We start from the raw sequence: 14,206 nt of genomic DNA on the forward strand, positions 1-14,206 counted from the left end.
AGTTTTAATATTTTGATCCCGTACATAACATAAATGTAATGTCAGGTCTGAACTTGAAGGCCTCCGAAAAGAGAACTCGAACTTGAGCCGAAGTCGACAAAAAACGGAGACACTGTGGCTTTAAGAAGCCCCCACCGTCTCACAACAGGGGGGGCGTGAGCTGAATCCAGGAACAGCGATTGAAAAAAAAAAAAAAAAAAAAAAAAAAAAAAAACGCTCCACCAGTGGACTGTTTCAAGTTCCCCCCCCCCGGCTGAAACCCTGCCTGATTTGTGGGCAATGTTGGGGATGTAGAAAAAAAAAAAAAAAAAAAAAAAAAAAAAAAAAAAAAAAAAAAGGAAACCGGAGCAAAGAGAGCGCAAGGGAGAGATAGGGAGACAACACTAACTGGGTAGCTATGGAGATAGTAGGTTTTCCTGGTCGCTTTCTTTGACAGGTGTCGAGTGGGATAAAAAAAAATAAAGTATCAAGAACAGCCTCCAAGATGTACGGCAAGGGTAAAGGAGCTGTGGTCCCCTCCGATAGCCAAGCAAGAGAAAAGTAAGTACATTATTGCACTGTCACAACAGAAATCCAGCAAAGAGTGGAGGGGGGGGGGGGCTAGGTGGCTAAACTTGCTAACTGATGTGAAGCAGTTCAGTCACTTCAGCAGAGTCACGCACGTTAACCGAGCTCTTCGTTTGTTTTTGTTGTTTTGGGGTTTTTTTAACCATACGAGCTTGCAAAAAAGTGATGCGGCGATAGTTTTATCCGTTGCGTTCTCTCACTTTTGTGTGTTACTGCTTTGCCTCTCTCTACCTTTCTTCTTCTTGTCCTGCATCCCCCCCCCCCAGCCCCCCTTTCCAACTACAGGCATGGCTGCTAAGTTAGCCCGAGCGGCTAGCCGCGCCGCCAGTTTCACTCTTTCTCGTTTCTTTTCTAACGCGAAAAGAAAAAGCGAGTGGGAGGTTTTTTTGGTGTTTTTTTTGGGGGGGGGGGAAGTGGAGGGGGGCGACGGCGACTGAAAGTTGCGCCCCGCTTTGCGCGGACCGTTTTCTTGCACGTGTTTTCCAGCAATAATGCGTAAAATGTGTACTCGTGGCTGCGTTTTGTCTGCGAGGAGCATTGATGATGATTGGGGTGGTGGGTGGTGGTGGGGGGGGATCCCCCACTTTCAGCTCGGTATCTCGCCCCTCCGGTGTGAGGAACAATGCATTCGGAGCGACGCCGTGCGTTGTAGCTTAGCTGGCTTTATTTTTGTGCGTGTGTGTGTGTGTGTGCGCGTCGCCCCGCTAAAGCGGCAGCAGCAGGTAAAAATAGAATACAGCTGTTTGAAGGGGGGGGGGGGCTTTTGTTACAAAATAGCGCCCGTGAACGCGTTCCGGAATTGTTCCACGTTCCGCACGGATACAGACCGGACCTCGAACGCGCTCGCTACATTTGTATCCGCGTTCGGTCAGCTTTTGAGAAGCAGCTCGCGCGGTGCGCGCGTCTTGCGCGAAGCGAGGAGAGCTTGCGCCTCGTAACTTTTTGTGGCCCGTACAGATTTCCCCACCCCCCTCCCCACCCCCCAGTCACCCCCGAGCTGTGCGAACCATCGTTGGGGGTGTGTGAGGTTTTGGGGGGGAGGGAGGGGGGCAGACTGCTCCCAACCGCTCGCTCCCGGAGGGCGCCCCCCCCCCCCCCCCCCCCAAAAAAAGACACGCTTTTCAGTGGTTGGATTTGTCCGGAAACTTCGATGGTGTTAGCTTGGGGGGGGGGGGGGGAGCCGTAGCCCTCCACAGTCCCTTTGTCTGCACGCCTCTGTCTCGCTGCCTGTTGTTCGCTCAGGAGATACGTGCCGCGCGGATACCTCCACTTTTTAACAAGCCAAGAAGCGTTCAAATCAACCTCACGTATTCATTTCACGAGCCTCTGGTGCATTTCGTTTCGAAATGGAAAGCCGCTATCTTCAGTCGACTTCCTTCGCCGATAGTCAAAAGAGTTAAAACAAAGCCTTCTCAGACCGATATAGGCTTTCATTAAAACTTCGTAGGATTTGAACTGTTTTACAGTGCTGTGCCGTGTTTACAATAGTTTCTGTTCCCATAACTTAAAGAGGTAAAAGGAGCGGTAAGAGCCGCCCGCACAGGTGAATGAATGCTCATGGCTTTATTCCCTCCAGCTCTGACTTGCGGGACCATGTCCTCCTGTTAGGGGACTTGAAGTGGGACAGTATTGTTCGCACTGATGTGAGTGTGAGTAGCTCAGCAGGCACCGCATGACCTCGCACCTCCTTTCGCTTCTGCTTGGAACCCCCCCCCCCATAGTCTTTGGTCTGTCTTTATGCGCGGCTCTTCTAATGTCTTTCTTCATCTGCCTCCCAACTCTCGCTTCCCATCTTCAAAGTCCTCATCCCTCACTTCGGTGTTGAATTATTGAGACAGACTGAAGCAGCTGCTCTCGGCTTTGCGTCAGAGCGGAGAGCGACAGGAGAGACAGGAGAGACAGAAGAGAGGGGAGATTTGGTGGGCCGACTCATCCATGTTTAAAGAGGGGGTTTTGTCGGGAGCCTCAGGCAGGATGTCAGGTGTGCCGACGGTGTACATCAGGGACATTTCTCGGTCTAAAAAAAGTTAAGTGTGTGCACGCACTTGATGTCCCAACTCGGAACGTTTAAGGGGACGGAGGGTAGGGAGGTCGGGGGTCACCTCGCGTGGCGTGACGGAGGATTTTGTTTGAGCACAAAAGAGAATGGGGGAACGTGCCGAAATCCTAAGCAAGCAGAGTGCGGTTTCAGCAATACCGTGTGCAAAGTTAGGTGTCACCGGGCCACACGACCTTAAGAACTGGGGAGTAAAAGGTTGCCGGAACTATCTTTCAACCTTTCTTTTTGTCTTTTCTTACCTTTCCTGGTGAATATAATTGAGCTTTCTGTCCGTCAAGACCGACCACCGCCGCCCCCTTTACCTCTCCAGTCATAACTTGACTGCTCCTCCGATCCCCTTGCACCACCCTACTGTTTCTTCCGCTTTGGAAAATTGGGGTATGCCCCTGCTTACGTTCCAGTCAAAGCGAACCCCCCCCACCCCTCCCCCCCGCGCGCCACCATCCAATCGTGGCTCCACTCCTGAAACTTCGCTTCCTTTTCTATGAGCTAGCCTCTGAGCTTTAATAATGCAGTAGGCCAGGTGCGCGCACAAAGCCGCCCCTTTTGGAACCCACACATACGCACACAAATGTCATTGAAGGCCTCTTGGGGGGTGGGGGGGGCATCTGCAGTGTGATCCTCCTATCCCCAGACATAAGACCCAAGTCCGTAACTATTTCTTACCGCTGGTCAAAACTCCCACATAAGGACGCGCACATGTGCCGAGCGAGCCCGCAAGCGTGCCGTGTACAGGGAGGTGCAAACCGTATCAATATTTCAAGCACTCGCTGTATCCTAAAGCTTCCTGTGAACCGTCACCAGTCGTTTCAAAATTCTTAATAATCAGTTCAGACCCGAGGAATCTATAGGCGTTCAGGTGCGATCAGTAAACGACAAAGTGCAGGAGGAAAAAGCTGCGCGTGCGTGCGCGCGCTTCGTCGGTAGGTAGGTAGGTAGGTGTGTGTGTGTGTGTGTGTGTGTGTGTGTGTGTGTGTGTGTGTGTGTGTGTGTGGCCCAATACTTGACTGACCCGCAAGTGGCAGTGACTTACACTCTACACCAGCGGTCACAGAGAGCTTTGTGACCTACAAATTGCCAGGAGCCTCAGAAAGTGGTCAGATTCCCCTGGCTAAAAGTGGTCAAGCGTATGTGCGTCTCAGCAGAAGTGCAGACTTTTAGCCTCTTAAGAGTATCGCTCATTTGTACAACACTCAATCTGTCCCACTGTCTTGTGTTGGATTAATTAAATGGATCCGGCCAGGAGGAATTCTTGCTGTTGGATATGTTATTGATGGACTTATTTACAGTTAAATATTGCTAATCGGCGTACATCACTCCAGGAAGCTGCTCTGTTTGTTTGTTTCGTCGGCACATCTGCTTGTTCATCTACGTTTTCTTATCTCGGTGACTACCCGCAAGACGGAAACACCCTCCGCTGTTTGTTACCTTTCCGAGCAGGACGGCCTGCTGTACATGTAGAGACGCAAGAATCACAGATTGAAACTATTACCCCTTTTTATACAAGAAGGGCAGATCTGCTAAATGCATGTTCGACCAGGATTCACATCAAAAAGTTTGATGTTGCATGTTAACGTGTGGTCATTATCGTCCACCGAGACTCGTGTCTGCAACTGGGCTTCCAGATAAACTGTAGAACCGCGCAAAATTACACAACACCAAGCAAAGTTTCCGTTTTCTCTGCGTGCTCGGCCCTCGTTGTCGCACTCCCAACTTCTTTTGACAAGTTGGCGAGTCATTTAATGATTTTAAAAGTCAATAGCTTTAATTAAAATATTCTGCGCATAACATTAAAACACTGTTCAGTTTGGGTCGGGGGGAGGGCAGGTTTCGGTGCCTAGTGTCGACGCGTTAAACGCTCCGTTCCAGTCTCGGGATGTAAACTGAACATGGACACGAGAGGCGCGGCAACAGTTACGGGCCGGACGGAGTCCGGGTGGCTCGTTCAGTGCCTGTGGTGCATCCGATGTTGTGAACGGTCTTGAAAGCTTTCGGGTGGCGGAACGTCCGATGCTGGTAAATTGGATGCAATCGTGTTCGCCTTCAGCTGCGTCTGAATTATTAGCGTTGTCGTGTTTTCTTGTAACACGTATGAAATACTACATTATATTAGTGCGCATTCAGTAATATGAGGAGGTCAGATTGTGCCACGTTCCACTTTAAGGACTGTGATTTGCACACTGATCATGTCGGACACCTAAATGACAGCTTAGTTTCCTTCTGATTTCACATTAAAAACACGTTGATCACGTGCCATCCTAAAAGAAACATGCATTAAGATGTTCCGACTGGCTTTGAAAATGTGTGTTTCTGTGTGAAGGACAGGGTAAGATCATGTAGGGACCGTCGGCTCCGTACTACGGTTACTGTCTATTTGCCTATTCATATCTTTTACAGACTACATTTGCATACCAACAATGGATATTTTAAACATTTGCATACCATTAGTAGTAAGAACAAGCCAGGCACCGATCATATCTCTATCGTAACACACTACGGCAGTTGTTGTCATTCCCCCCCCCCCCCCCCAGCAGAAATAGTGGCTAAACATGAATGCATTTTAGCCTTGATCCTCAGAAAAGTATGCATTGCTTTACAAACCTCCGTGTGGACATTTACATTTTGCACATTTATTTATTTCCCATCAGGAGAGTAAGTATGGCATTTATAGCCTTAGTTGATTTGCAAAACTTGTTCCTAAAATGGCATTCCTAAAAAAATTTTTAAAAAACATGTGCACATCAAAATAAAAGTAGGGTTGCTTCAGAGTCTTGAAAGATGAAAAGAATTGATTCACAAAGGAATTGCACTTCCCTTTTGCTTCAAGATTCTGAATTCACTCACAAATGTAAACTTATTTTTATTTTATTTTTTTTTTAAATTTCTGGCAATAACTTTATATTGATGAACTGAAGTCAAATACAGAGGCAGCACCTGGATAGCGTAAAACATGCACACACCGGCGTTATCTTGTAGCTCATCTTCAAAAGCAAGGCAAGCGTTCAGGCAGATTTTGGATTTAATGACTTTCCTCTGCTAGCGTTGCAGCACAGAAGCTGTTCTCCTCTGCTGGAGACAAAACATTAACAGAAACACAATGGAGCACTCTGCTTCTGAATGAAATTGTGACAACGAGAATTGGATTCAAATCAAATCGTGAGCTTGCTAAAGATTTCCACTATCTTGCCAAGTAGTTCCGCAGCTAATAATTGTTTTTTATTAACAATTAATCTGCTCGTCATATTCATTGATCAATCAATTAGTCATCCCAATATCCCAAAGAAAAGGGTGACACAATGAAGTGTCTTGATTAGTGTGAGCAAATATTCAGTTTGGTATATTGCATGGCCAAGAGATGCAGCAAAGTCTCACTTTGACCTGGATTCATTACAGGTTTGGCATATTTGCCAGAAAAGTCCACTTTAAACATTTAATAGAGAATAGTGTGGTTGTAGAAGGTTGCACCTCATCACTGAGATCTTTGGTAACACAGTGACGCTGATATTTAATGATGAATTCAGCATTTGCAACTTTAGTGTCATTATTAAACTGCGTCCTAATTTTCCAAAATTTTTAAACCATGTTGATGAAGCTTATTAACTTCCTGTCCATTTTTTTTTTTTTTTTGTCTTGTCCAGTTGTGTATCATCTCACGAGGCTTAAGTGCACAAGTGTTTAAACGGACATTAATTCCATCTCTCCGTTCAAAGCAAGTCAACATTGGAAAAGCAAAAGAGCGGTCAGTGTTTTTAAAAACAAACTGCACAACAGTCTGATTATCTCAAAACCATCTTTCATTGATCAGTTCATTGACTAATGATGGGGACTATGACACTGAGCTACTGTCCTTCTCATTAGGACCTTATTGGCCTGTCAGAGGACTGTCTGCTCTGGGCACACGGGGCACTGTCATATCCACGCTGCCGGTCGATTGATGGTCCATTAACAGCCTATTAAACATGACTAAGTGAAGGAGTTAGGAGTACAATGTTGGGCCAATGGGGGTTTCCCACTCCACAGCATGGTTCTTCTGTCTGTTAATAGACCCTGGTGGATTGCCATTTTCAAGTGTTGCTGGCCTGTTATAATAGCAGCGATTTAAAAAGGTCTGATGAGAGCTTTTCAAATATTGTTGGAATTGGTGGGAATGCCTGTCTAATGCAGCTATTTCTGTTTGTATGTGGTGCCTTTAGTCAGAGCACATTGGAGGATTAGGCTTGATAAGATGTACAGAAGTAGTGGTGGAAAAACTTTCCAGGCCACCTGGAACCTAGACCCTTTAAGTGTTTTTTTTTTTTTTTTGGTCTATTCAAACCGAGATACTCTGAGGCTTCACCTGCATTTCAGTCACAGAAATATTGATCCAATTGTAGTTTTTGTTTTAATAGTTTCTGCCTCCTAAAAAAAAGCTCCTGTTCTTGAGGTAGTTCTATCAAAGTGAAGGTAACGGTGCTGAATAGTCGCCTTTCCCCCCAAAAGTCTCCGGAACTTTTAGCTCCAGGAACTAATGTACACTAATTTTCCAAGGAACTAAAGGTTCCTTCAGCCCTCTTGTTAGCAGCGTTTTCCCTGCAATGCAAAGCCTCTCAAAGATTGAGCAAGTTGGTCAACTGATGATTCTAAAAGCGTTTTAACTTTGTCTTCTTTTTTCTTTTTTTTTTACAAAATCTTAATGTGGTTCTTCTCATCGTTGTGCTCGTCAGATTCCCACTGGACCTCACTGTTGATTCAGTCTTTCGTTGCTTGATGTTTTTGTCTCAAAGCATAACTAATATTAGCTAAATTAACTTTTTTAAAATGATGGCTTTAAAGTGCTCCAGAAAATATTGGCATATTTAATTATTCCACAGTGTTCGGTGATCCAAGTCACACCCCAAAAATTCCTGAACCTTTTGAAAGTTCTGCCCCACTACAGGGACATTTCAGGAGTAAAATACTGTCCCTGGGACCTAATTTGGGCCCTGGTTCCAGCGGTGGAAATTTAGCTGATGCTGCTTACTGGTTAAACACAAACATTTATACTGCAACAACTTCTCTAAGCCTTCATTCAGTCTGCAAGCAAGCAGCAGTTACCAGTATGAATATTAAGAAGAGGGATGAAAATGTTTTGAAATGTCACAAATGTTTAGATGACAGTTATGTAGCAAACTTTTCTATTGACTGAGTAAACAAGTGAACAAGCATGAAGAACCGAAGGCAACTCATTCATTTCAGTGGGTCATGTGCATAAGAACATAGATTCACCCTCCTGACTTTGGAGACGGACATTTTGCCTTTTGGTACTTGGTCCCCGTCCCGTCTTCTGCAAGTTGCATTCACTCCAACATCGTAGCACACTATGGTACGTTTAAGAAAAACTGTGTGACTCTGTTGTTGTTTATAAGTTCGAACGATGATGCCCCTTTTCCATCCATCGCTGGTGTGTTAATATCTGATCTTCATGGTCCTTGTGTGATGCGGCAAAGATGCAAAAGGAATACGGACGAGTCTGAAATTACATTTGTCTTGACAAATACTGAATTTGGTCTCTAAAATGTTTTTTTTTTTTTTCCTTTTTGATTTCAGGTTAGCGTTATATGTGTACGAGTACCTGCTACATGTGGGAGCACAGAAGTCAGCACAGACCTTCCTGTCTGAGGTAAGATGGCATCCAGGACTCAAACAAGTCTAGAAAATAATGAGCTCAAACTGAAAGACCGTCTTCATTATCCTGTTCAGATCAACTTCTACCAGCTCTTGTTGAAATACACGCTATCTGAAACGGGCTTAAGTACTTATGAATGTAAAACAACTTTCTTTATTTCTAACCTTTACATAATATATGCCTGCTGTACTTCATGCTTACAGCAACCCGCTCACACATACATCGTCAGTGCAAACATGCTAAACATGATTAGAGTGCAAGGTGTTACATACATTTTTCATGAGGAAATCCTATAAAGTTACACCAGATCGTGCTCACTGTCCACCATGGTGAATCTTAGTGAAGTGGTGGTAACCAATTGATGTCATTGTGGACACTGAAGACATTTGTAAGCCTTGTGTGGTTGTGAAATCGCCATGCCTACCAACAGCGTTTGGGAGGCAAGCAAAGCAAAACGGTGAAGTTCCACCGAGGATTCATAAATGTACTTCACATTTAGAAAAAAAAAAAAAAAAAAGGGGGCGAACATGACAGGGAAAGTAATGGGAGTAATAGAAGGAAGAGAGTTTGCAAGATGGAGATCGACAGAGCTAGAAAGATGCCTATCTTCACGTCTGAGGCCATTGACAGTTTGAGACTGACTGATTATATGTTCTTAACCCCTGGACCTGCAAACATAATCCTCTCTACAGGCCACAAGTGACTTCTCTTCTCTTCTCTTCTCTTCTCTTCTCTTCTCTTCTCTTCTCTTCTCTTCTCTTCTCTTCTCTTCTCTTCTCTTCTCTTCTCTTCTCTTCTCTTCTCTTCTCTTCTCTTCTCTTCTCTTCTCTTCAGATTCGATGGGAGAAGAATATTACATTAGGAGAGCCCCCCGGATTCCTCCATTCATGGTGGTGGTAAGTGTTGCTTTCCCTTTTTTCCCCAGTATGAGCAGCTACTTCTCTCTTTTTAGCCATGTTTGTTTTGATAAGCGTGTCCATTTTATTTGCTTGGCTGTGTAAACACATTTTACAGTACATGTCTTAAGCTGTGTATCCCCCCCCTCCCTGCATATATATACACACACACACACTTGATATGGCTCCAGTGTCTATCTTGACCCTACATAATTCATTACTGTAATATGCGCACAAACAGTAGCTTCATTTGAGCTGTCTTTGCCTGAAAGAGCCTTAATCCCGTTTTTAAATGTATTCAATTAAAAACACTCATAAACATTCAGACATTTGCCTGCTTGAAAAATCTCATATGTTAATGTAATCGAAGGTGCTCCTCGTGGTTCGTGATTCAAAATGACTTCCGTAGGTGAGAGGTCCCAGAGTCACAGCCCTGGGGTTGACCAGACTCACCGAGGGCGTGACCCCTCCCTCCCTGTCTTCTCCCCTCTCCCCTCCTCCAGCTCTCCAACCTTCACCCCAGTATCTTGAAACAATAGATCCAGATGGTTAGGGAATGGACCCCCTCCTTCAAGCACACATACACACTCTCCCCACCCCCTCCTCACCCTTTGTGTGTCCCCTCCCACCTCCCACTTTTTCCCCCCTTTGTTCACGTGGGAGAGGGATTCTTAGCAGATTAACCCGTTGCATTCCAGCTTCCTTTGTGTCACCTCTCCTTCCACTGTCCGTCCCCCCTCCCCCGTCATTTTTGCCCCTGGCTAAGGTTTGACCTTTAGGGTCAACCTCTTAAGTACTGATCAGCAGTTTCACTTGTTTCTGGATGTTTCTGTCACCGGTGGTTCACATTTACAGGCACTACAATATGTATCACTGTAAAACCCAAGTTTACATGTAGATGAATCAGATTTCTCCTCTACTTACTACACGATTTTAAACACAGACTGACATATCCTAGATGTGTTATTGATATGCGTGCTTTCTGCAGACCCAATAGATGTAAATGCTGAGGAACATTTTATGGTTCCAATGTAATGGTGTTAAATCCTTTTTACCTTTAGCAGATTGTAAAATCATAAAGGTTAAAATGAGTAGGGTCCACTCCATGTCTTAGACTACTGAGATGTAAATCAATCCTTTTTGGACTTCCCTGAAACAATTCTTAAGCTTACAGAGCTGGAGAGGGAGCAAAAGTCTGAGCCAGGTCAGAAGATAATCTAAGCAGAAAAGGGAGCTACTGAAAGGCTTTACTCAAACCAAACAGGTGCCGTTTTTTAACCAGACTTAGACAGCTTTTTCTCAGCAGTTTAACAGTTATTTGCATGGAAATATTCTTTATTTTTCTCATTGTCAACCAATCTCATGAAAAGACCAGAACCCACAATGAATTAGTCTGTCCCTCAGGTTTTTCTACCCCATCGTTTTCTGTGACATTAGTTCTTACTGAAGACATACATCCTTAAAGTCAGCCGTTTGTATTGAAAAGTTCAATCAAATGTTGTTCAAACAGTATTAAATTTAAAAAAAATTCCCCTCGGGGATTAATAAAGTAACTACCTAACCTAACCTAACCTAACCTAAATGGTGAATTTGATGAGGCTATTGAGCGTTGGATTTGGTCCACGACTGAGTTATTACAGCAGCAGGTTGGTGAATGTGGGCCTCAGTTAAAATTAAGTTCACTGTCCCTGTTCACCTTAATGACAACACACTGGCTCTACTGAGTCAGAAGAAGGAACATCAGGCCAATATGTGACCAAGGACATGTTTTAATAAGAAAATGAAGGAACAGAATAATAATTTGAAAGCATAAAAGCACAATAAATCTAAATAATTTTTTTTTTTTTTTTTTTTTTCAAATAGGAACTTAACTTAAATCTAGAGGTTTTTTTTTTTTTTTTTTTTTTTTTTTTTAATAATAACTGCAAGTATAGAATTATGTAGACAAGAAGCAAAGTGAATTTTATTCTTTGAATACACACTTCAGTATTTAACTGTGGGTAAACTAGTCAGGATTTTTGGAAGCATAGTTTGTCCTTTTTGTTGTTCTTCTCCTTATTTCAGCTTTTATTGACAGAAGCAAAAAAAATGTATGGCTTTAAAACATTCCCCAGTTGATGTGTCCTTCAGCAACACACCGACATTCTTATCATGTACATCTCTGTAACTCACACACTCACTCAGACTTTCTCATGAAATGATGTTAAATTAGAGATGGGATCAACATAATCGACTTCATTCTGATCAAATACTGAAGCTCAAGATGACCTTGTGATTTCAACATTGAACCGTCCGAAGCCAACAATTCTAACTTTATCTTAAGAAGCACAGGAGTGTGTCAAAGCATCCAGACCTTTGGGATTCAGCGTGTCTACCAGGACATGTGAAGTGGTTGTTTGATTAGTGCTCTCGTTAGCTGTGTTGCTGTTTCGCTGGGTTTATAGCACGCGCATGAAATCAATGCACAATGAATGATTCAGTCAGGACCTCTCAGACGGGTAACACACAGACAGTTAGCGTGCTTGTTATCTGTGTGTTTGTGTATGATTATGGTGCCCAAATAGGCTCCTAAAAGAAATTTGTTTGAAAGACTGTTTTTGCACGTACCGATCAGTATCAAATGATGAGCAAGTTTCTTCACAATTACACCATCGGGCATCCATAAGATTGTGTTTTTGTGTTTTTAAATATCAAAAACTAGTATAGTTTCGCATTTCCTCTCTTGAGCTTCTCTCCAGAGTTCCTTCAAGACCAGGCTGTTTTATGTCTGTCTTTGAAGCGTATTGATATCAATTACGCTCTCTTCTGATTGGTGGACTCCATTCTGAATGACACGCGTCCAGGCTTGTAGCTTGCTATCTCTGCGATAGAATGTCTTCCTAATGAAAGGTTGGACGGTGGACTGTGTTAAGTGCGGCTATATGACTTGAGTTTGTGGCATCACAAACTTATTGAAATCCAAATGGTGCAGTTGCTGAATACGACCGGTGAGCAATTCTCGGTGGGCTGCGCATTTTGACGCTTTCGCTGTATTTCTAAAGCACTTAAACCTGCTATATAATCACATAAGAAATGGAAATCTGAGTTTATACAATATGGGACATTTAAAGTGCAGGGTCAAGAAATAGATGCAAGTAATGAAAGGTCCATGTAAGTATAGTAATGTAAGTGTGTGCGTATTTTGAGTGAGTGAGAGGTTGATTGAGGGGCCAACACTGCCATTGTGTCCCTCTTACAATGATGCTCAAGTGTGTGAGAGGTAGTTTAAGAGCGCTAGGGAGATAGTGAGAGTGTGTGAATGGGTTATGAATAGCTGTTACACATTCGCTTGTATTGCTCTGTTTGGTAACCTCTGACCTCTTCTCTCTCTCCCCCCCTTCCATTTCAGTGTATTCTGGGATTTGTATTGTGCAGCACCAGACCGAAGGGAGACATGTGAACACTCCAGTGAGGCAAAGGCCTTCCATGACTATGTAAGTAACAGACGGGCTACCAACACAGCAGCAATCACTGTCTTTGCACACTGTGGAGGCATTTGATCTTTTATTTGTCTGCCGAGACACGGGTAAATACTGTATGTTTTTTTTTTAATAGTGAAGTCAAGTGTTCAAAAGAATCTTGAAGTGGAAACCACGGCGACAGGTAGACAAAAGCGTCTTGTTCAAAGACGTCTGAACAGGGAATATAATAATTTTTTGTGATTGGGATTGTTCCTCTAACAACTTAAGATACCAGCTGATCAGAAGCTATTTTGAATGCACAAATAATCGTTTATATATTTTATTAAATTGTATTTCACTCTGTTTTCACAAATCGTCCATATTTGTGTTCGCAGCGTGTAGTGCTCTAAATAAGGACTATTCAATTATCAATCAATGGATTATTTTTTTGATTAGTCAGTTGCCCTGAAATTTTATTCTGACAAACAAAAAAAAAGTCACTTTTTTTTAGACTAAAAATCACCAGCTCTACATGTTTCAAGACATGAAATTGCTCTGCCTACTCCACCGATGCTATTGAATACAGGTAAAATGACTAACAAAAACCTTAAAAGAATAACATCTTTTAATTAGCTTGTTGAAAAATTCAAAAATGTGCATGAAATTTCATCAAAAATGTAAAATGTTGAACACAGGATTCACCTGCTTTACTCTAAGTCCATTCTCAGTACATCTGCAGTGGGTTTTTTTTTAAGTTCCCATATCGCATATGGTCGACTGTTCTGTACATGTCTTAAACTGATAAAGGGTGAGTGAAGCGTTTTAGGACTTCAAATCAGTCATCAGTTCAGCTTAACGCAGGACAAAGTGCTGTATCAAACCAAACCTTCCTTGGAAGAGCTTCCAGAAGAGTAGAAAAGGGAAATGCTTGAGAAACGACAAAAAAACCAAAATTCTTCTTCTTATTATTATTATGTTTTGCTGATTCAAAGACACTGATGACACTGAAGAGGACCCAATGTGGCTACATTGCAATCAGTGTTTCTCTTTTGTTATGATGTTCAGCACTACGTTTTTCAACCACCTGAAGCGTCATCAGAGGAAAAAATGTTGAAGCTGTCGATTTCATGAAAATGACCAGCTTACTGCACACAATAAGATTGAGCTGTGCAGTGGGAGGACGCCAGTTCTGGAAGTGTTTTCCACCATTCTGTATTTCTATTTTTTTTTTAAATTATTTTAATGATATATTTAATATTACTTAACACAGAATCATAGGACTCCACTGGGAATTTAATGATTATTTAGGTTTATGCAGTGCCCCACAATTTTAATTATTTCACTTGTTATCAAAGAACCAAGCATTTTATAATACAGTTTTTCATCTTTTGTACTGATGATTCAGCTGGGAGCGTTTCCATCAAAGCCTTGGAAGTACTGCCTCTACAATAGTCAAGTGAGAAAATGAATGGGACTTCCAGAACCAGGGAGACCCAAAAACACTCCTCCCACTTCATAACTCAACTGTTTCTCTAGGAATCTTGAGAGACTATTGAATTTTAAAATTTGTAAAAGATTTTTTTTCTCTACATAAAATGAA

General features: G+C 42.9%; 1 protein-coding gene across 3 annotated transcripts in view; it reads left to right on the forward strand.

Moving 5' to 3' along the window:
• The first annotated feature begins 258 nt into the window (after positions 1–258).
• Positions 259–14,206, forward strand: part of LOC138627995 (single-stranded DNA-binding protein 3) — a 36,301-nt gene continuing 22,353 nt past the window's right edge. For all 3 annotated transcript variants that reach the window (XM_069710702.1, XM_069710704.1, XM_069710705.1), the window contains exons 1-4: positions 259–540; positions 8,192–8,264; positions 9,105–9,166; positions 12,555–12,639. In XM_069710702.1, coding sequence (XP_069566803.1) covers positions 485–540; positions 8,192–8,264; positions 9,105–9,166; positions 12,555–12,639 — 276 coding nt within the window. In that variant the 5' untranslated portion in view covers positions 259–484. The remainder of the gene's footprint in view (positions 541–8,191; positions 8,265–9,104; positions 9,167–12,554; positions 12,640–14,206) is intronic.

Source organism: Brachyistius frenatus, unplaced genomic scaffold (genome assembly GCF_029030835.1).
Source record: "Brachyistius frenatus isolate BFR_SWC_R1_liver_20210118 unplaced genomic scaffold, ASM2903083v1 Contig_93, whole genome shotgun sequence".
Classification (NCBI taxonomy): Eukaryota; Metazoa; Chordata; class Actinopteri; family Embiotocidae; genus Brachyistius; species Brachyistius frenatus.